This window comes from Eulemur rufifrons, chromosome 17 (genome assembly GCF_041146395.1).
Source record: "Eulemur rufifrons isolate Redbay chromosome 17, OSU_ERuf_1, whole genome shotgun sequence".
Classification (NCBI taxonomy): Eukaryota; Metazoa; Chordata; class Mammalia; order Primates; family Lemuridae; genus Eulemur; species Eulemur rufifrons.
In genome coordinates, this window is record NC_090999.1 from 10,975,477 (window position 1) to 10,996,242 (window position 20,766).

General features: G+C 42.3%; 1 protein-coding gene across 1 annotated transcript in view; it reads left to right on the forward strand.

Moving 5' to 3' along the window:
* Positions 1-10,791, forward strand: part of FBXL7 (F-box and leucine rich repeat protein 7) — a 367,989-nt gene extending 357,198 nt beyond the window's left edge. Inside the window, exons 3-4 of the mRNA XM_069492640.1 lie at positions 2,819-3,430; positions 10,041-10,791. Of these exons, the coding sequence (XP_069348741.1) occupies positions 2,833-3,430; positions 10,041-10,777 (1,335 nt within the window). The 5' untranslated portion in view covers positions 2,819-2,832 and the 3' untranslated portion in view covers positions 10,778-10,791. The remainder of the gene's footprint in view (positions 1-2,818; positions 3,431-10,040) is intronic.
* The last annotated feature ends 9,975 nt before the right edge of the window (positions 10,792-20,766 follow it).

Below are 20,766 nucleotides of genomic sequence, written 5' to 3' on the forward strand. Positions count from 1 at the left end.
CTGCAGGTTGGGGCCAGTTCTGTCTGCTTCATGGGTCTCATCATGGTGACACAAGGGGCTAGCCAGGCATATTCTTCTCATGGTGATGGTACGAGATGAAGAGGTCAAGCCCAACTGCGCAAATGGCTTTTCTCTAACATTCGCTGGCCAAAGCAAGTCACATAGCCAAGCCCAGCATCACTAGACTGAGGAAATATACTCTGCTCTGGAGGAACCACAAAGTTGCATGACAAAGGATATGGCCATATAGGGAGGGATGCAAAATTGAAAAAAATAATACAGTCAACCACACTGGGGAAAAATAAATTCACCAATACCTGTATAACAAAAGGTAGGGGTTTCAACAGGGAAAGTATCCTATCCCAAAGACACCAGAAGAAATAGTCTTAGATGGGGGTGGCATTTACAGTCACACAAGAAAGTAGTTTGTATTTTAAGCGGCTGACAGTGGAAGTAGGGGGGCAGACAATAATTCAAAGATGTTCCACCAGCAAAGGGTGGACATGTATAAGCCATTCTCAGCATTAGGTTATAAAGAAATAAATGAAGAGACAAATTACAGCAGTAGAAAAAAATAGATCTGTAAGAAAACTACAAATAGACATTCAGTGGAGATGTCCAGGTCTCAGAAATTCTTGTGTATTTTTGCTGGAAATTCTTTGCAAAGATGATAATGAATATTAATTTTCAAGGTATGAAATGTGGAAAAGCACACAGGACGGAGCTTTTGTTTAAGTCTTTAGAGCTATAACTAGATCTGGAAATGACTTTAAAAAGTGTCTACCTCAACTCACTTATTTTATAGATAAAGAAATTTGTATTTTGGAGATAAATTTTCGCCCTCCCTCTCTTGTGTGCATGCTCTCTCTCTCTCCCCCTCTTTTACTCTCTCTTTCTCTAAATATATACTTATTTTATATATATTTACAGATGGTCCCTGACTTACAATGGTTTTACGATGATTTTTTGACTGTATGATAGTGCCAAAGTAATACAAATTCAGTAGAAACTGTACTTTGACTACTCATATAACCATTCTGTTTTTCACTTTCAGTACAGTATTCAATAAGTCACATGAGATATTCAACACTTTTTTTATAAAATAGGATTTGCGTTAGATGATTTTGCCCAACTGTAGGCTAATGTTAAGTGTTCTGAGCACGTTTAAGGTAGACTATGCTAAGCTATGATGTTTTGTAGATTAGATGTATTAAATGCATTTTCAAGTTAAGATTTTCAATTTACAATGGGTCTGTCAAGATATAAGCATATTGTAAGTCAAAGAGCATCTGTATATGTGTGTGGGTGTATGTATGTGTATATGTGTAAAATACATAATTATATTTGGAGAGAGAAAATAAATTTCTTCCTAAATAAATCTATCTATATATCCAAATATATAGTATACAAATATATTTAGAGAGAAAAACTAAATTCTTCTCATATTTATATTGAGAGAAAGAGAGAGAGAAAGAAGAAATGAGCATACATCTTGAAGTGGTGTTCTAAACAATTCTTAATCCCTCATATATATATATATATATATACTTTTATATATATATATATTTTTTTTTTTTTTTTGAGACAGAGTCTTGCTCTGTTGCCCTGGCTAGAGTGCCATGGTGTCAGTCTAGCTCACAGCAACCTCAAACTCCTGGGCTCACGCGATCCTCCTGCCTCAGCCTCCCAAGTAGCTGGGACTACAGGCGCATGCCATCACACCCGGCTAATTTTTTCTATTTTTAGTTGCCCAGTTGATTTTTTTTTTTTCTATTTTTTAGTAGAGATGGGGTTTCACTCTTGCTCAGGCTCGTCTCGAACTCCTGACCTCAAGCGATCCTCCTGCCTCAGCCTCCCAGAGTGCTAGAATTACAGATGTGAGCCACTGCTCCTGGCCAAATCCCTCATAAATTTAAAAACTACTTATGTCCTTATCGAGTGATCTCTTGTTCCAAGGAACAGAATACAACTCATATTGTTCAAACGCAAAGGGGAGGTTGTTATTAAGAAGGAAAAATAAATATTTTCACAGTTAATCAAGGACTGGAGATACCATCGGAGATGCCTGAAGTGGCAGACAGAGTGGGAAGGCTCCCCCAGTCTGGGGTACTGTCACCAAAAGAAGAGCAAGTGGATTCTGGGGGAGGCGAGGGCAAGACACCGAATGTTCTCTACACCCATTCACTAGTCTTTTCCTCTTTTGAAACTCACTCTTCTCATTTGTAAATGCAACATAATCATCACCTAGCCAAAATATAATTAGGAAAGCAAATCAGTTTCTGTATCTAATATATGAAGTTTCTCCCCAGAATAGAAACAATGAAGCTTTGAAGTTGTGCCCTTTAGATGATCACCATTAATGTAGACTGGATGTCAACAAACCATAGCCCAGTGGGATTTGTCCCTTGGTCTGGAGGGACGTGTCCAGCTGGTCTGCTTTTATAAAACAAGTTTTATTGAAACAGCCAGACCCATTTGTTCGCCTATTGTTTATGGTAGCTTTCGCGTACAATGGCAGGGTTGAGTCATTGCAAAGGAGACAGAGCCCACATGCCCTGCCGAGACTCAAATATTTACTATGTGGGCCTTTACATTGCAGTTTGTCCACCCCTGGTGCAGACCATGGGCGATGAGCCGCTTCCTGGACTGGGTGACACTTGCATGTGCTTCTGCCTCTGGGGATGGCCTCGCAGGCCTGCTAGGAAGGATATCAGTGGAACGAGAGTGTTGCCCACACGAATGTGTTCTCGAGTTCCCGCCTTCCCAGGGCTCTGCTTAGGCCATCGTCCTTAACCCTTTGTTCTCTGTCCTTTGCCAGACTCCGACCTGAGCATGCGCACACTGAGCACGCCCAGCCCAGCCCTGATATGTCCACCGAATCTGCCAGGATTTCAGAATGGAAGGGGCTCGTCCACCTCCTCGTCGTCCATCACCGGGGAGACGGTGGCCATGGTCCACTCCCCGCCCCCGACCCGCCTCACGCACCCGCTCATCCGGCTCGCCTCCAGGCCGCAGAAGGAGCAGGCCAGCATCGACCGGCTCCCGGACCAGTCCATGGTGCAGATCTTCTCCTTCCTGCCCACCAACCAGCTGTGCCGCTGCGCGCGCGTGTGCCGCCGCTGGTACAACCTGGCCTGGGACCCGCGCCTCTGGAGGACTATTCGCCTGACGGGCGAGACCATCAACGTGGACCGCGCCCTCAAGGTGCTGACCCGCAGACTCTGCCAGGACACCCCCAACGTCTGTCTCATGCTGGAAACCGTCACTGTCAGCGGCTGCAGGCGGCTCACAGACCGAGGGCTTTACACCATCGCCCAGTGCTGCCCCGAGCTGAGGCGCCTGGAAGTCTCAGGCTGTTACAATATCTCCAACGAGGCCGTGTTTGACGTGGTGTCCCTCTGCCCCAACCTGGAGCACCTGGACGTGTCAGGTAAGTGGAAACTGACCTCCCAGCCGTGGGCCTTCCCGCGCACCATCCTGAAGCGGTAGCATCGCCACCAGGGGGTCCTCTTCTTGCTGATCTTCGGAGATGAGGGAGGCGGGTGGTGGGGAAGTTGGCTCTTCCAGAGACACCGTCTCCGTGTAATCATGACCCCAGAGCCCACAAGTATCCCTGTCATCAAATAATGTCCACTTCTTAGGAGAGTTCTAGCACCTTCTGCTTGGCAGTTCAGGTTAGTATAATATGACTTTTAAATGCGTCTCGACTCTCCATAACTCTCACAGTTATCTCAGAGCAACCATAGGGAATGGAAACCAAATATCTAATTGTAGATAAATGGGAACCCAAAGGCTAACTCAAGCACACTTAGTTTAAAAATTACCCTTGTGTCCACTTGTTACCGGTCCCTAGAGCCTCGTGTCTGAGCTGTAACAATGACCTTGTGTGTTTTTATGCTGTTGGCCTGACCGTGTCCACCGTGGGTGATAAAACATTCAGCCGTGGGCTGGGCTCACGATCACTTGCCATTTTGTAGATACCGGGGGAAATGAGCCGTACAGAGTCTCTCCTTAGGTTTCACCCCCTCTCCTCACCTCTGGGGTAATTTTGTAACTTTCCTTAAGCAAAATTCTCAATTACATAGTGCAAGGGCAAGGTCCATTGAATCAAACCTTTAGTCCTTTTAAAAATCGGAGGAAACCCCAGCATGGCTGCTTTGCTGAAAACCTCTCTCAGGCAGGAAGAATTAAAGCCCAGACTCACACTTTGGCGCCAGACGTGGATCCGGCCAGACTAACAGCCTTTCTTTATCTCATCCGCTGCCCAGTCCAGAGATGAACATTCGCGAGGCTGAAGTGTGTAAGGTGCATCAGGGACTTGAAATGAACGGTGCGAGCCGCAACCTCAGGGGGTGCTGGGGAGGGGTCAAGAGGTGAAAACCGCTGTGGCCGGCGAATGTACAGAATTTGGGATTTACAAGCATCTGAGGCGAATGATGCCCTCCAACAAAATCTGAGGGAAAGCCGGCTCTCTCAGCTTGCTCTCTCTTTCAAAAGCCGACATCTGAAAATATTTCAGATGACAGCCCATTATTTTGTGCAGATTCTTTCCCTTGCTGGAAAGCAACTCCCTGCTCCTCTACTTCAGCTGGCTCCAGGACAAAACCGTAGTAACCATATGTTCAGTTGTCGTGAGTAGCCGTTGGCATAAAGAAGCAGGAAATGAGGAGGTTTTCTTACATTTTTCCTCCAAGGAATTCTGGAAAGAGAAAGCATTGTGATGTTGTGGACAAATTTCAAAACTTTGTGATTTGGGACAATTCATAGCTTTTTCTAGATGTCTTTCTTCTTCAGTTAAAAAGAAAAAAAGGCAAAGGACTGGGTTCTTTAACATTCTCAGAATCTGAGCATTTTACAAACACCTCATTTTATTTTCTCAGATTGGAAAATGATTCACTTTTGGAATGCCCATCTTTGTTAACAGGGTTTCCCATGCACCCTAATACAGATCACAAGGAAGTGTATCCTCTCTTTTTGAGTCCTTTTGAAATTAGAAAGGCAGAAACCACTTTGGCTACTTGGGAATGGAAATTCTTTTGCTTCTAACCGGAATAATCCTGCTTGGCCCCTTGGCTAACCATTATTAAGCTTGATATCTGTCCTCTGTTATCGACCTAACTTGCAGGGTCAAATATATTTGTATAGCTTTCTCACCTGTCTCCCAATGACCCCGTAGCTCACCAAGTTAAGAACACAGGCCATAAGGATGGATTTGTCATCAGCACCTACTAAAGGTGCCTTCCAGTTCCAAGGGAATCTGGAAATTGTTATGTTGATACAGAGAGAGGCCAAAGGGCAGCTAAAGTTGATTTCACCATGCATGGGTCTCTTTGGTTTTTACAGCTGGGCTCTGTTAGTGGCTACCTTCTCAATGGCAGTAAACGTGACTTTGGAAGATTCATCCCTGGTCTAGAGCTTAATTCCCCCAGGAGATATGAGACTACCTATCCCATCCCTATCAATGCAGAAAATGCCCATCTTGAAAGTTATCCTTTCAGGTTGTTGAAAATTACTCCAACTAACTGTGGTGTATAACATTATCACATATTACCTTTTATTAAAAGTATCTTGAAACATCAATGGAATATATTGAAAACAACCAATTTTAAAAACAAAATATTTTAATGATTACAAATAAATTGCTTCAGAAGGGTCCTCTCTAACTGGAGACCTGAAGTCATCCCTATCCCTTGCCCTAATCTTTGATGTCCAACCAGTAGCATCCTGTGTAGGTGACTCTACTTAGCAGGACCTTGAGTCTATCTCCTCTCTCTCCCTGCCTGCCTGGATGCATGCTTCACTAACCTTTCTCCTTGTACCCGTCTCCATCCCCTCATCCCACCCCTACGCACAACCAACCTCTGGAGGAATTTTTTCAAAGTACAAGCCTAACCATTCACTTTCCTGCATAAAATCTCCAGTTCCAATGACCTACTGGAAAAATTCAAGTTCCTCAGCAGAGCATACAAGGCCCTTACCAGACCCAAATCTCACCATTTTCTTGTGTACATCTGATGTTCCCTTCTGCAGAACCATTTACATGTCCCCAAACACATCCTATCTGTGCATATAGGGATGTGTGGGTACCTCTCAGTCTTGCATCCCACTCCCTCCTCTGCCTCTGCCCTCTGCCGCTCCCCAGGAACTCACTTAAACAGACTTCTCATCTGCGAGCTCCAGCCAAGTGTGCCCTGAATATAGCCTGCCCTGCCTCACTCCCAGTGAGCTAAGGATTTCCTTCTGGGAGTCTGCCTTTTGAGCAGGTAGAACATCTCTGAGGCTTGCAATTGGGTACTTGTATATTTCCAGAGTCATTTCTCTCAGCTCATTATGAGATTTATAAGGGCAGAAATGAAACATATTTTATCTTTGCTCTTTTTGGCATGATAATTAAATCAACAGAGGAGTATCAAAGCCCTAGATGGTCAACTTGACCTCTAAAAAGTTGAAAGTTATCATACCCTAAGCAAGCATTTAGGAAGCTGTAGTGCAGTAGGTAAAATTTCCTAATCAGTAAACATGAGGTGGTTGGGAGGATTAAATGAGTTAAGTCCTTACATGTATGCTCTTTGAGAACCATGTAGTTGGCACTTAAAAAATCACAGCTAATGTCATCATTGTTGCATTGCCATTTTTATTAACATGCTTGGAAGTTATAGTTGTTATTCATTGCCTTTTACCTCTTGGAAAAGGTAGAAATATTACCCCAATAATGAGAGGAAGTGGTAATGAAGAGCAGATTTGCAAAAGCTGAATGAAATCTGAATAAATTAAAGGAACCCCACAGATTTGTTCAACCTATGTTGTCTATTCCCTACTGAATAATATTCATACACCTTACCCTAGATGTCAAGGCAGGTCCCCATGATCTGATCCCAACAGACCACTCTTATCTTAGCTCCCATTAAATTCTTTCAGACACCCTAAGTTCCAGCCTATGGGCACCCCTCACACCCCCATGGACTCCCCCGTTGCTTTCTTTGTTATTAAGTTTGTCTTACTATTATCTTGCTACCTGGGCTCCATGTCTATGTATCCAAATTGTTTTATACTCCATTTCTGTGTGTCCAAATTGTTTCTGTCTTTCAAGGATCCCCTTAGAAATCACAAAATGGTATCTTCCAAGTTTTCTAAGGCTTCTGATTTCCCAGTGTCTGAATGTTTACTTCATGCTGTCACGTCTCCTGTGAATCCCTGTGTAATTCATCAATTCTATGATACATCATAGTCATTTCTTACCTCTCCTCCTACAACTGAAGCCCGGATTAGGAATCAAGAAACTTAGGTCCAGTCTGGGTATACAAGTCACGTAATCTTGCTGAGCCTGTGATGCTCATCTTTAAAAAACAAAGGTTAAATTGGATGATTTCTAAGGTTTTCTTCATGTCTATAGTGTATGAACACATGGACTAACCATAAATATTACCTACTGACCCATGAACCAGTTTATTTTCTTTTCAACCCAAATTTAGCAAATCTGTAAGATTTAGGACTAAACCTAAGATTAAATATTATTGATCTATTAATAAAATAATATAAAACAAGCACATCAAAATATTCTCTTTACCAAAACTGAACTAAATAAATATTTCATTAAATTTGGAATTCAGTTTCAAAAACAAGGTATATATTTCCCTGAACCAAATATAGTATCTTTTCTGGAGTGCAGCAGAGAAAAAAAGAAAGAAAGAAACTGAAACCAAGAGTTTAGGAACAAAGGTTATCAGATGATCTTGAAAAACGAAGTGCCTTCATAGGCATCACAGATGGCCAGCTACCACCGTGGACATAGAAATTCGGTAAAAGCAGGATTAGAGTCAGCCTAAAGAAAGAAACTCAAAACAGAAGGAGATTTCAAAGCTCAAAAGGCCTAACCACCTTTCACAAAACCACGGAGGCCACTGGAGCAGTGTGACCAGCCTCTGACAAGCTGCGTCTTTGTTTTCCAGGGTTGGATTGTATGCTTCACTCCTTCCTGAAATTCTTTGACTTGGTAACATGTGGCTATTGAACCTCATTATTCCCAGGACCTGAATTTTCTTAAAAGTTCTCTGGGCAGCCTGCCAGGAGGGAGAAAAGTCCTTGTTAGCACTATTGTGTAGCCACTCAGAAGCCTTGGACATTGCGTTGAACAGAGATGTCCAAAGTGAGGCACCCAGCTTTAGAACTGCCAGAGAGACTGGAGAAGAGCAAAAAGAAAATCAAATATGTGCTTTTCATATACAGTCTATGTAGTGGAATGAAGTATACATAAATACCCAATTATTTATATAATATATACTATATATTATTTATTTATATATTATAAAGATACTGTATGTATTTATATAAAATAATACATAGAGAACTGAAATATAAAAGAAAATGAGTGTGTCATATATTATATAATTATAATATATAGCATGTGTATATATATAATTTATACACACATATTTTTAGGGCATTAGAAACAATGTTTAGAGTGGTGTCTAAAGATACCTTCCTGACCATTAATATCCTTGTCTATTAAGTAGATTGTTCTAATAATTGGGTAAGAAAATCTTAATAAAAGCCCTTCATAAACTTTATAGTTCAACACAAATGAAAGGCATAATAATTAACTATACAATAGACAACTGCTTTTCAGTGCAGATATACTTCAGCCGGACTCAAAATCCTAGGGACATGTAAATGTTGCAAGTTGGATTGTTCCCGTCTAGTCCTCCTACATAAGACTCTTTGTCCCCCATAAATCGTTCATTCATACAACAGATACTTAGTGAGTACCAGGTATGAGAAATACAGCAGTGAACAGCCCCTTTTCCAAGGAACTTACATTCCTGAGTTGGGAGTTAGCAAATAAACAAGTGCACCAGTAAATATATAGTGCCACAAGGGATACAGAGTGCTGGAATGAATGGGGACTGAAGCAGGGCTGCTGGTTTGTACAGCATGGTCAGGAAAGAATTGTGCAATAAACTGACATTGGCTTGAGGCCTAAGAAAGTGGGGGAAGGCTGCTGGGACTATCTGGGGAAGCCCTTTCCGGTCTCAGACCCTGGGCGGGAGAGCACCTGAGGTGTCTGTGCAGGGGCATGGAGGCCAGGGGGGCTGGAGGAGCGAGGTGAGAGATCACATTAGAGAGCACAGGGATGCAGGTCCGTGGAAACCTCATTAGACTGTCTAGTTTACATTTAGAGTGAACGGGCTCCATTCCAAGGCTTTGTGAAGAGTGCCATTTTTTGTGTTCCATTTGTCAGAACTTGTCTGGCAGAGAGGTCGAGGAGCTAGAGTGATAATCCAGATGACACAAATGTTCTTTCTTGACCAAAGAGGGTTGAACTGAATCCCCAGACAGTCACTTTGTTAGACTAATAACTACGTGTATTCCCATAGAGTTTTCAAAGTACATTCATATCCATTATATCATCACCTCCTCATTATATCCCTAGTGTAGACTTCAGCCATTCCCTCCCATATCCTAGAGGAGAGTCTTGAGATGCAGAAAAGTTAAGCCTCCTGCCTGAGGCCATATAAAGTAGACCTGAACCAGGTGTTACTCTCACTCCAGTGCTCTTTCTGCCAAACCAAGGTCATGCCCAAGCTTTGTTTCTCATGCCCAAGGAGCCACCAGATTATTATAGGGCAAGAACTAACCTTTACCGAGCTCCCAGAACTTTCCAGGGCCAAGACAAGATTTTTACACACATCTTTTCATTTCTTCCTCACAACTACATTTCAGGGAATGTGATCATCCCCATTTTAAGACAAAGGAAATAGAAGGATTGATTTGCCCAAAATCAGGCAACTAGTGATAGACCAGGAGTTGGAACTGTGGTCTTCCTGATCGAAAGCCCATGCATGAACCCCCTTAAAACCAGATAATCAAAATAGTTAAATAATCAAATGAACAGGGAAACCTGGTTTTCTTCTCTGTAGGGGCAAGACAGGGAGAGGTTAGCAGAGATGGGCTTGTGGGAGGGGCAGGAACCAGGAATGGCATCCCGGGAGGTTCCCATGCTCACAGGGTGCTCTGAGCACATGTTCTGTCTCTTTGTGTAGGGTGCTCCAAAGTGACCTGCATCAGCTTGACCCGGGAGGCCTCCATTAAACTGTCCCCCTTGCATGGCAAACAGATTTCCATCCGCTACCTGGACATGACGGACTGCTTCGTGCTGGAGGACGAAGGGCTGCACACCATCGCGGCGCACTGCACGCAGCTGACCCACCTGTACCTGCGCCGCTGCGTGCGCCTCACCGACGAGGGCCTCCGCTACCTGGTCATCTACTGCACGTCCATCAAGGAGCTGAGCGTCAGCGACTGCCGCTTCGTCAGCGACTTCGGCCTGCGGGAGATCGCCAAGCTGGAGTCCCGCCTGCGGTACCTCAGCATCGCGCACTGCGGCCGGGTCACCGACGTGGGCATCCGCTACGTGGCCAAGTACTGCAGCAAGCTGCGCTACCTCAACGCGAGGGGCTGCGAGGGCATCACGGACCACGGCGTGGAGTACCTCGCCAAGAACTGCACGAAACTCAAGTCTCTGGACATAGGCAAATGCCCTTTGGTATCCGACACGGGCCTGGAGTGCCTGGCCCTGAACTGCTTCAATCTCAAGCGGCTCAGCCTCAAGTCCTGCGAGAGCATCACCGGCCAGGGCCTGCAGATCGTGGCCGCCAACTGCTTCGACCTCCAGATGCTCAACGTCCAGGACTGCGAGGTGTCCGTGGAGGCCCTGCGGTTTGTGAAACGCCACTGCAAGCGCTGCGTCATCGAGCACACCAACCCGGCCTTCTTCTGAAGGGACAGCTTTCGTCCGGCGTTGTTTTCGCACAAACGTGAACGAAACGAAACATTTTTTTTTTTTTTTTTTTTTTTTTTTTTTAAAAAGCAGCATATGTACGCATCGACAGCCACTCATAACAGCTCTTTCTCCCAGGAAGGTTCTTAAGAATCTGGCTTTTATTTTTCCTAATCTCTCATGGGCAACAGAGGTCAAAGAAACGAGGGGTGGGGGGAGGGTGGGAGACAAATTTCTGTTACAGCAAATAGGTTTGTTTTTTGGTCTGATCATTTGTAGGCAGTTTCTCTTCTCACAAAAGATGTACCTCAGCAGGCTGATTGCAGTGTCCTTAGAAAGGCGTCTTCCTCCCCAGCCCACCTCAGCCCCTCCCCTCCACAGCAGCAGCAGCAGCAGCAGCCACGAGGCATCAGAACAATGATGCTCTCCTGGTCTCCTCTTTAACCTGCTTGATTGGCCTAAATTACCTTCCTCAATCCCACATCCAAGCAAATTCTGGTTAACTAAATCTCATAGCACTTTGCACATACAAAGTGCTTCCCAAACCTTTCTATAAATCCTTTGTGGCCAGCAGCATGGTGGAAGAAGAAACCTCATTCTTCCCCCAGCTTTGCCACTGACTAGCTGTGTGACCTTGGTCAAAGCACTTCACCTCTCTGGGCTCCAGCTTCCAGCACTGAATCAGAGACCATCCAGCTCAAAGATTAGCTTCATTCTCATTTTAGAGTTGAGGGAACAGAGATACTAATAAACAGAAGCACCCTGGCATCAAGCACACAGGCATCTACCTCTTCCAAGAGAATTGATTCTGTGCTGTCAGGCGATTCTGCAGAGCTAACGTCAGTGCACAAAGGGTCCTGTGTGTCCTTTGGCTCCCCTCTGAGTATCACCCACATCCCTGTTTGTTTTGGTGGATGAGTCCTGGGCACATCCTCTCCGCCCCTGCTGGCTGCCATGGTTTCTTTGTACAAGTACTTTCTGCACCCCCCGCTCCACTGTTAGTGAGGCACCAGAATCCAAAATCGCAGCAGAGCCCAGATCCCCGGGTCCAGTTGCTTTGCTCAGTGTTTTCAAGTAGGAGGAAAGACCCTCACAATTTTTAATTAACAAGCAAGGCCCAAGGGAACACATGTCCTCAAAGGTTTTTTTAATCCCTCGCCTTGCACACCTGGCATGCATCAGGCACATCTGTCCTGCAGCTGGCAAGGACAGACACCTCAGTCCTTTGTCATTCAGATCCCATTTAGACTCTTCTCATCTATTTATTTCTTTATGCATCCAGACTTCATCACATGAAGCCTATCGGGTTAAGTTTGTAAGTGTTTAATTGTGCAAATTGCCATCTTGTGTGCCTCCTCCTTGGCTGTCTGCATGTTTTCCATCAAAGAATGCAAAACAGACTTCCAGGTGTTTAAATTCTGTTCACTGAAAAATGCCAGGCAAATGGAAGAGGAAATGCACTGATATAACTTAGACGCTGGTCCACCAACCAGACCCTTGGAATAGAACATTGAAATCATCACAAAATATGTATTTTATATGGATGGAATTTTAAATGGTCCTGTCTGAATAGAAATCTATATGTTAGCCTGGGTGGTGTGAAATCAGGTAGCCAGAAGAAAGTCCATTGCTCCTTTTCATGAAATTAAGTTGGCTTTTATTAATTAACAGATGCCCTTTCCCAAATTATTCTCTGACCAGGCCCCTCCTTCATCACTGTTGAAATAGCTCATCCATTTTCTTCTCAAAGGGTTCACCGTCCAAACCCAGAACCTCTGCGTCTCCAAGCCAAGCACGCTGAATTTGTTTCAGACCCAGCTTGCATACCCTCGACAACTGCACTCCCACTGTAGGCTCCCGTGCATACTGTGGTCTTCTGCTGGGAAGGAAAAGTTAGTGTGACAAGGTGGCATCTGCCCAGGAGGTGTCTTCCATTTTTCCTGTTACAGTAAACGTGGCCTGTCCAATCAACATCATCTCCAACTTAGATGTGCAATCAAGGCTATGTGCCATGGGAGAAATCAGTTGTTCAGCTGGGGGGCAATGTCTAGTGAGGGTCATAGAGCTTCCAACCATGAAAGAAGTTTAAGGTAGCATCCCTCTGCTCTGTGACTTGTGACCTTATTTGAAGTTTCAGACTTTGAGAGTTACAAAGGACTGTCCCTAATTCTTGGCCCTGGGGTCTTCCAAGTGAGTTGGTTTAATACTCCAGGAATGAGCAGAGATCCAAAATGGCACAGAACAATTGTGAACATCTTTCTCGACACCTCCTGACCATGTCACCTGCACTGTCTTCCAAGCATGAGACAAAGCTGACTTCACAATGATTGCCCAGCATGTACTGTCTCACCCAGTTTCTCCTTTTTTCCGGGTCTCCTCGTCATCCATTCTCTTCTCTCTCAGGGTAGGAATCTATGACGGAGGTTACTAGGGAAACAGCTCAGCAGATTTTTAGAGACCAAGCAAAAGGCCTCACTAGGAAATTTATCTATTTTAAAACATTGCTTCCTTCCTGGCTCTGCTAAATTGAATGCTCATTGTTTTTTTAATTCTAATGTTCAAATCACTGCGTGCTGTATGACTCTAGAAAGCCTTAATTTACTACCACCAAGAAATAAAGCAATATGTTGGTAATCAGGCTCAGCTTCATTTTTAATGCCCTTGCCTGAGGACAGTGGGGTTCAAATGGGGACACTCAAAAATTAGCAAAAGACTTGCTTTATGTTGAAGGACAGAGCAAGCCAGGTCACTGCCACTGCTGTTGTCTCATTTAAAGTTGCATCCGTGGTTTTGTCATCTCTCTTGACACAATGACTGTTTTAAAATTGGCAGGTAAGTGAAACTACATTACCTTCACAGCATAGTTCAGGTCTTCGATTCTTTAATCCCAAATTCCTGGTGCCAGATGTATTTTGGAATTCATAATTTTGCATATATTCAAAAGTTATCCATCATGTATTTTGTAACACTCACAGCAAAGGCTGGGACAGCACTCCTAATCAAATGTTAATATTTCTGTAGCAATAGTTCTGAATAATCACACTATACACAAGATTATTACAGACTATAAATAGCATTGCATCAATTCAGGTCAGATTTGTCACCAAATTAATTTGTACCATACATATTGAAAAAACTTCTATATTTTTCAGAGCTTTTTGGATTTCAGACTTATGGTTAAGTAATTATAGACCTGAATATACTTACCCTGGCACAGGTTACAAACACTGGAGGAATCTTCAAAATTCTGCTGACCATTAGTTGTTATAAATTTTTTTTAATTGTCTTAGAGCATTAGAACCTGGAAGGAGAATATGGAGACCTGATCTAAGTCAGTTGGAAAAAGTTAAATATCAACCTTCTTCCTCACCCAAACCTTCAATCTGAGAAATCAACGTGGCAGAAAGCAAGTACTGAGAGGTGACTGGGGAATTTCATCCTTAGCAAGTAAAACTGTATTAAGAGACATCAATTTTAAATGCATTTGTCTTTGACCACCTTCTCACCCTGTGTTAACTGTTTTAACAACTCTCATATAAACCAACAGGACTGTTACCTGCTTTGCAACATTAATTTGAGGAAGCCCCATGCAATTTTTGTCAAGTTCCCAGAATAAGGCTATCAGTGAGTAAAATGCCTTCACCCTTGAGGTTCATGACTTCTTAAACTGACATTTGCTCAGAATTAGAAAAATTTTTCAAGAAGTTTGATATCTAAGAGCATGCAAAATGAAAACAAAAAGATTGAAAATTTTTCAAGGGAAAAGTAAGATAATAAAATTGCCTACTATGTCTGAATCATCACAGAGAAGTTGCCAAAAACGATGCGATTGTTCAATGGTTGGCAATCATGATTAGCTCCAAGAGAAGCTACTTGGCAGAAATACTGCACGGACAGTAGAAGAAGAAGAAAGAATGTTGAGAGCCAGGTAAATGTGGCAGTGAAAATGTGCAAAACAAAATTGACTTTCCTCTTACACTCTGTTAATTTTTTTTTTCTTTTTGATCTATACGCCAGAAGTTTTCCTTCTGTGGTGGGGAGACGTGCAAGGGAGAGGGGAGTGCCTGTCATTGTTGCCTACAGTGGATGTTGATGCTATCACTAAGTCTTGCCTAAACACAGCTTCGGGTGCCTAAAGAGCAACTCAGGCAAGTTTCATTAGGATGACACCGGGGGGCAAAGGCATTCACAAGAGGTAAGAAAAACTTTCCTAGACACTCAGGCTGGGGACACTGTATTGAGGAATGCACCCAGGATATGGTTATTGTTCCTTTGTTCTTTAAGTGAATTATCCCCTAAAGCCACAGGTCCCTCTTGTAGTTACCTTCTCAAGTTGACAGATCAGCTTTTATTTTAAACCACACGGGATGAAAGAACATCTCCATTTGGGAACTATATGGGGCACAATCCCTGCCTGTCAACAGAACGGTTGTGGCATCTCTTGAGGAGCTACCCTAGGAAGCATCTGCGTCTCAGATGCTAATCTCATAGACTACTCAAGCTCCTTTAAGCTCTAGGTTGTTTCTCAAGTGTTAGCAATCAGCATCTTCCAGGTATCACGGGTTTATCTTAAAGGATCATTTAAAAAAATTGTTGACCTAAAAATTCCAAACTAGTTATTTCTATGTTGTCTGTGAGGCCATTCAACTATGAAACTTTGATGGAATCAGTATGTCCAAATTCTACCCTGGCCCATGTGATGTTCAACAGACAATGGCGACCGGAAATTGCACTCATTCTTCATGAACAAAGGATGCCCTGTAAGTGCCAATCATAAAAGCAGAACTTCAAAAAGGGTTTATTGACCATCTACTATATGCCAGGTACTAAGACAAGTTCTGGGTGAATATGTACAATATCCTTATCCTAAAGGAACTCAGATCAAAAAAATTATCATATAATAAGTTAGGGTAGAGGAGTGGAATATAAAAAGAATATGGCAACATTCAATCATTTGAACAAGTGCTTACTAAGAACATAACATGTGCCAGTACTGTGTTGTCACTGGGAGTCCTGCCATGATGGAATTTAACAAATAAATACTGTCTAGCACATTATTAGGAGACAGGGATGAGGCTTAGAGTAGAAGACTCTGGAACTGAGCTTTATAAACTCATACAAGGCGGGCATCAGGGAATAACAAACTGTGATGCTCTTCAACATCCAAAGCAGCATACACAAAACCCGCTCAGGAAAAATATTTGATAAGGTTAGTGTATTAATTTCTGTCTAATATAGAGTTAGCATCAAAATATTCACTGTACTAACCATGTCTTAACATTGCCATTGCCTTGGGTTCGTCATGTGAAAACATGGCAGGTTCTGTTTTGTTCCAGTGTCTTCTCATAGATGAATCCCTGTGTGTACACACACGCACAGACACATGTCATATATATATATATATTTTAAAGGATGGGAACATTGTGAGAAAACCGAACCGCAAAGCAGCTTGCTGTCCTCCCAAACAGCATATGCAGCACCAGTCCAAACACAGCCATATGCCTGGGCGCCTATAGCCATGATTGCCCAGAATCGAGCTCAGGGAGAGGGTAGAAGGAGCTCTCTCTCCCCCAATAATCCTTGGCTTTCGCAGCCAACTTGGGTGCTTTTGGTGTCACGCTAATTGTTACATACCTGCAATGGGAATGATCAGAATAATTGAGGTTTCTCAATTTACCATGTCCCTTTATTGACAACTACACTGTGTCAGTAACCTTCAAAATACTGGGCGACCTAAGTAAGATTGATTAGATAGCCTTTAAAATTGCCAAGACATGGATTTTACTGTAAATACATTGAGGATAGGTTTTCTTGAGATCTCAAATTTCACAGGGTTGTGAATGTGAAATTATCTGCCCACAGTAATAATAAACTAAACAGAGACAGCCATGAGGAAGAGCAAGAGCGTGAGGAAGGCTTCTAAATCCCGTTTCTCTGTAGTCAGAGTCAAGAGTCCTCATGACTTTTCAGAGCCCCCAGGTGTCTCCCAGAATCTGAGTGGGCTTAGGAAGCCCAGTTCCAGATAGATGTGCACAGGATATAGGAGAGAGGATTTCTAATTACAAGGATTAACCAGTAATTGACACTTCCTTCTTTCCAGTCTTGTTCCAACCACTAATGAACCCAGCCTCTCTCTATGAATAAAACATTTTTAAAAAATACAGGTTTCATATCATGAGTATATTCTTCATGGGTGTTTACATTTAAATTTTAAACAGACTTATCATGGCCTTTTTCTTTTACGAGAAAGTAGATAAAGGGACAAAACTGCTGTCACAACTGAAAAATAGCGTTCTCCATTTGATCTCAAAGCCTTTCTTTTGGAGATGGAAACCAAGTCAATATAATTACCTTTGCACATTTTACATTGTTCACACTTCCAGAATAACTATACAAATGTACTGGATTTCAACTGTACAATTCCTCATTTTACAATCCCACCCCCTAATAATAGGGAAATGTTGGTTTTTCATACTCCACTGCTACTTAGTAAAGTCCCTAAAGAGATCATTTTGCCCAACAAATCCCTGCCTTAGTGGAAGAACCAGAGAGACTCAGTTCAGACCATTTCTCCTGTTCTCTTTACAGCCGCACCAGCAAATGTGTGATTTATGACATAGGTGATCCGTGTGACTGGCATCCCTGCAGCGAAGTCTTTCCATGAGCTGGTGGGGACTGTGGGGCCCCAGTTGGCCCTCCTTTACGTTCATAATTTTAAAACACCCAAAGAGCAATGACCATGGACATGCTGGAAGGCTAGGGATCAAGAGGTTGTGGATTTAAAGAAAAAAAGAGAGAGAAAGAAACATTCAAATAATGACCTCTCACTCACAAAATGAAAAACAGAATCTCCTGCGGATTTCCAAGCTGGCGTTGTTTCATTGGTACTTGGCCTTGGGGCTCCTTGTGTGATGTTTCCTTTAAAAATAGCGCACACAGGAAGGCGATGGGAAATACAAACATTGCCACAGCAGAGCATTAGTCTCTCTTTCTCTTAAAGCTCATGCTTAATCCCAAAAGCAAGTGGCAAAATGATCTTAAAGGTGATCCTGTTACGTAACGACCCCTTTCACCTTTACAAAAAGGAAAGCCACACATGGTCAGGTGCTGAGCGTTTCTGTTTCTTTAACTCACTCACTGGCCTTGGGGCTCAGATGACTAATTCTTCACAGTCAATAGCTTGTTCTGGCCAAGGAGAAAAGTGACCTTTCCTATGGAATTTTCTGAATGATGTAAAAGTATCTTATCAGCAGCTCCATAGCGAAGTTCCTCTCCAAGGGAGGGCTCGGGAACCCCATGCTAAACCTTGCCAGTAGCTGGGATCCAGGAATGGCCTTGGGAAAATTTGGCTGTGTCTCCTTTGACTGAAACTAAGAGGCATTTGGTAATTCTTACAGTGATAGCAAATGCAACTTTTTTATTTTTTTTTTATTTTTTAAAGAGTTTTTTTTAATTTCAGAATATTACGGGGGTACAAATATTTTGTTTACATAAATTTCTTTTGTACCATTTGAGTCAAAGTTATAAGTGTGCCCATCCCCTAGATAGTGTGCATTGTACCCGTTAGGTGTGAATTTACCCAACCCCACCTCCCCCTTTGGTCCTGCTTGACTTCTGATGAATATTATTTCCATATGCACATAACTGTTGATCAATTAGTTCCAATCTAGTAGTGGGTACATGTAGTGTTTGTTCTTCCATTCTTACGATACTTAGAAGAATGGGCTCCAGCTCCATCCAGGATAATATAAGAGGTAGTTCACCATTTTTTAATGGCTGAGCAGTATTCCATGGTATACATATACCACATTTTATTAATCCACTCATCTATTGATGGGGACTTAGTTGTTTCCACGTCTTTACAACTGTGAACTGTGCTGCTATAAACGTTTGAGCGCAGGTGTCTTTTTTTATAGAATGTCTTTTTTTTTTTCCTTAGGTAAATACCCAGTAGTGGGATTGCTGGATCAAATGGTAGTTCTACTTTTAGTTCTTTGAGCTATCTCCATATGACTTTCTGTAGACGTTGTACTAGTTTGCAGTCCCACCAGCAGTGTATGAGTGTTCCTGTCTCTCCGCATCCATGCCAACATTTGCTGTTTTGGGATCTTTTGATAAAGGCCATTCTCACCAGAGTTAAGTGATATCTCATTGTGGTTTTGATTTGCATTTCCCTGATGATTAGAGATGTTGAGCATTTTTTCATATGTTTGTTGGCCATTAGTCTGTCTTCTTTTAAAAAGTTTCTGTTGATGTCCTTTGCCCACTTTTTAATGGGATTGTTTGATTTTTTTTCTTAACGATTTGCTTGAGTTCTTTGTAGATTCTAGTAATCAGCCGTTTATCGGATGTGTAGCATGCAAATATTTTCTCCCATTCTATCGGTTGTCTATTCACTCTAATGATTATTTCCTTGGCTATGTAGAAGCTTTTTAATTTGATCAGGTCCCATTTATTTATTTTTGTTGTTGCTGTGATAGTTTTGGGAGTCTTCTTCATAAATTCTTTGCCTAGGCCATTGTCTGTAAGAGTTTTCCCAACATTTTCTTCTAGAATTCTTATAGTTTCATGCCTTAGGTTTAAGTCTGTTATCCATCATGTTTTGATTTTTGTGAGTGATGAGAGGTAAGGATCCTGTTTCAGCCTTCTGCATGTGGCTATCCAATTTTCCCAGCACCATTTGTTGAATAGCGATGTAACTTTTAAAACTTTTCTTAAGGTTATTATTTCTTAATTTAAGTGGGATGAATGTCATGTATTTATTTCCATTTGCATGGTACTGCCAGTGGAGTTCTCTGTGGTGATTGATGAAGCACAAGTTCAGGTTTTGGTCCTCTATTTTTAGGTCCTATATTTTTGAGTTTTGATCCTACATATTTGTTTAATTCTGGTTGAGATAGATAATCAGTTGTGCTAGCTGCAACTGGCTGTACTTGTGTCGTATGCCATTTTCAGAAGATGTGTTCTCCGTAGGGGTCTATGGTGATTTCAAAGAACTTCTCAGGCAACATTGCTAAATATGGATTTGTCGATGTCCAGCAGAAAATACCATTGCTGGAACATGAAGGTTAGTCAGGACCACAGAACATTTGTGAAGCTAATGTTGGAAAGATGACCAGCCTCAATCTGGCAGGCCGCAGAGGTATTCCACTCCATTCCTGGCAGGTGGATTCCACACTGTACGTGGAGACTTAATTACCCAATAACTATAAACTATGTTTACCAAATCTGTAGGGATTTTCTTGGCCCAAGAAATGTCATGATCTATTTGTAGTTGTTTACTTATAACTTCCTCCTCATTTTCCTGCGACTTGTGCAGCATTTGGAATGTTAAATTTTTCTTCCTATTAGAATCCAGAGCCCCTAATGTAAATTATTAGTGACTATCAGCCTGTCTTTTGAAAACTGTTACTAAACTAAAGACAAGCCCTCTACGGAGATGCTTCAATAATTTCAAAAACCCACTTAGAGAAATATGCCAAAGTTCTTTATGACATTTCTTTCTAGGAGAGTATCATAGGAACAAGAGGCCTGTGGGTATTGTCTTTTGTTTTTTATGCACAAACATATTCTTTCCACATGTCCAGCAATGGACTAGAAATACAAATAGCTGAACTTTGAAAACATTAAGTTTCATTTCAGAAGTGGTCCAACTTTGGTTGAAAGGCTTGTAATTAGAAACTTCACATTTTAGTTCACCTATGTCATGGGAACACCTGCTGGTCCCACTGCTTTATACGACTAAAACATCCTGTTTCCTTTTTGTTTCAGTTTTAATGGGTTCCATACACATGGATCCTGCATGTAGTAAAAGAGCTCTAGATATTATCTATTTTATTACACAACACCATTAGTATATATATAAATTTGAGTCTACTTCAAGTTAGGAGCAAGCAGGTAACTTCAGTAGGATTTATGCCCATCTGAACACCTAATCCTCTACGAAACTGTTTGTTGCCACCATCCTTCTGTCTTAGCAGAATCAGAAT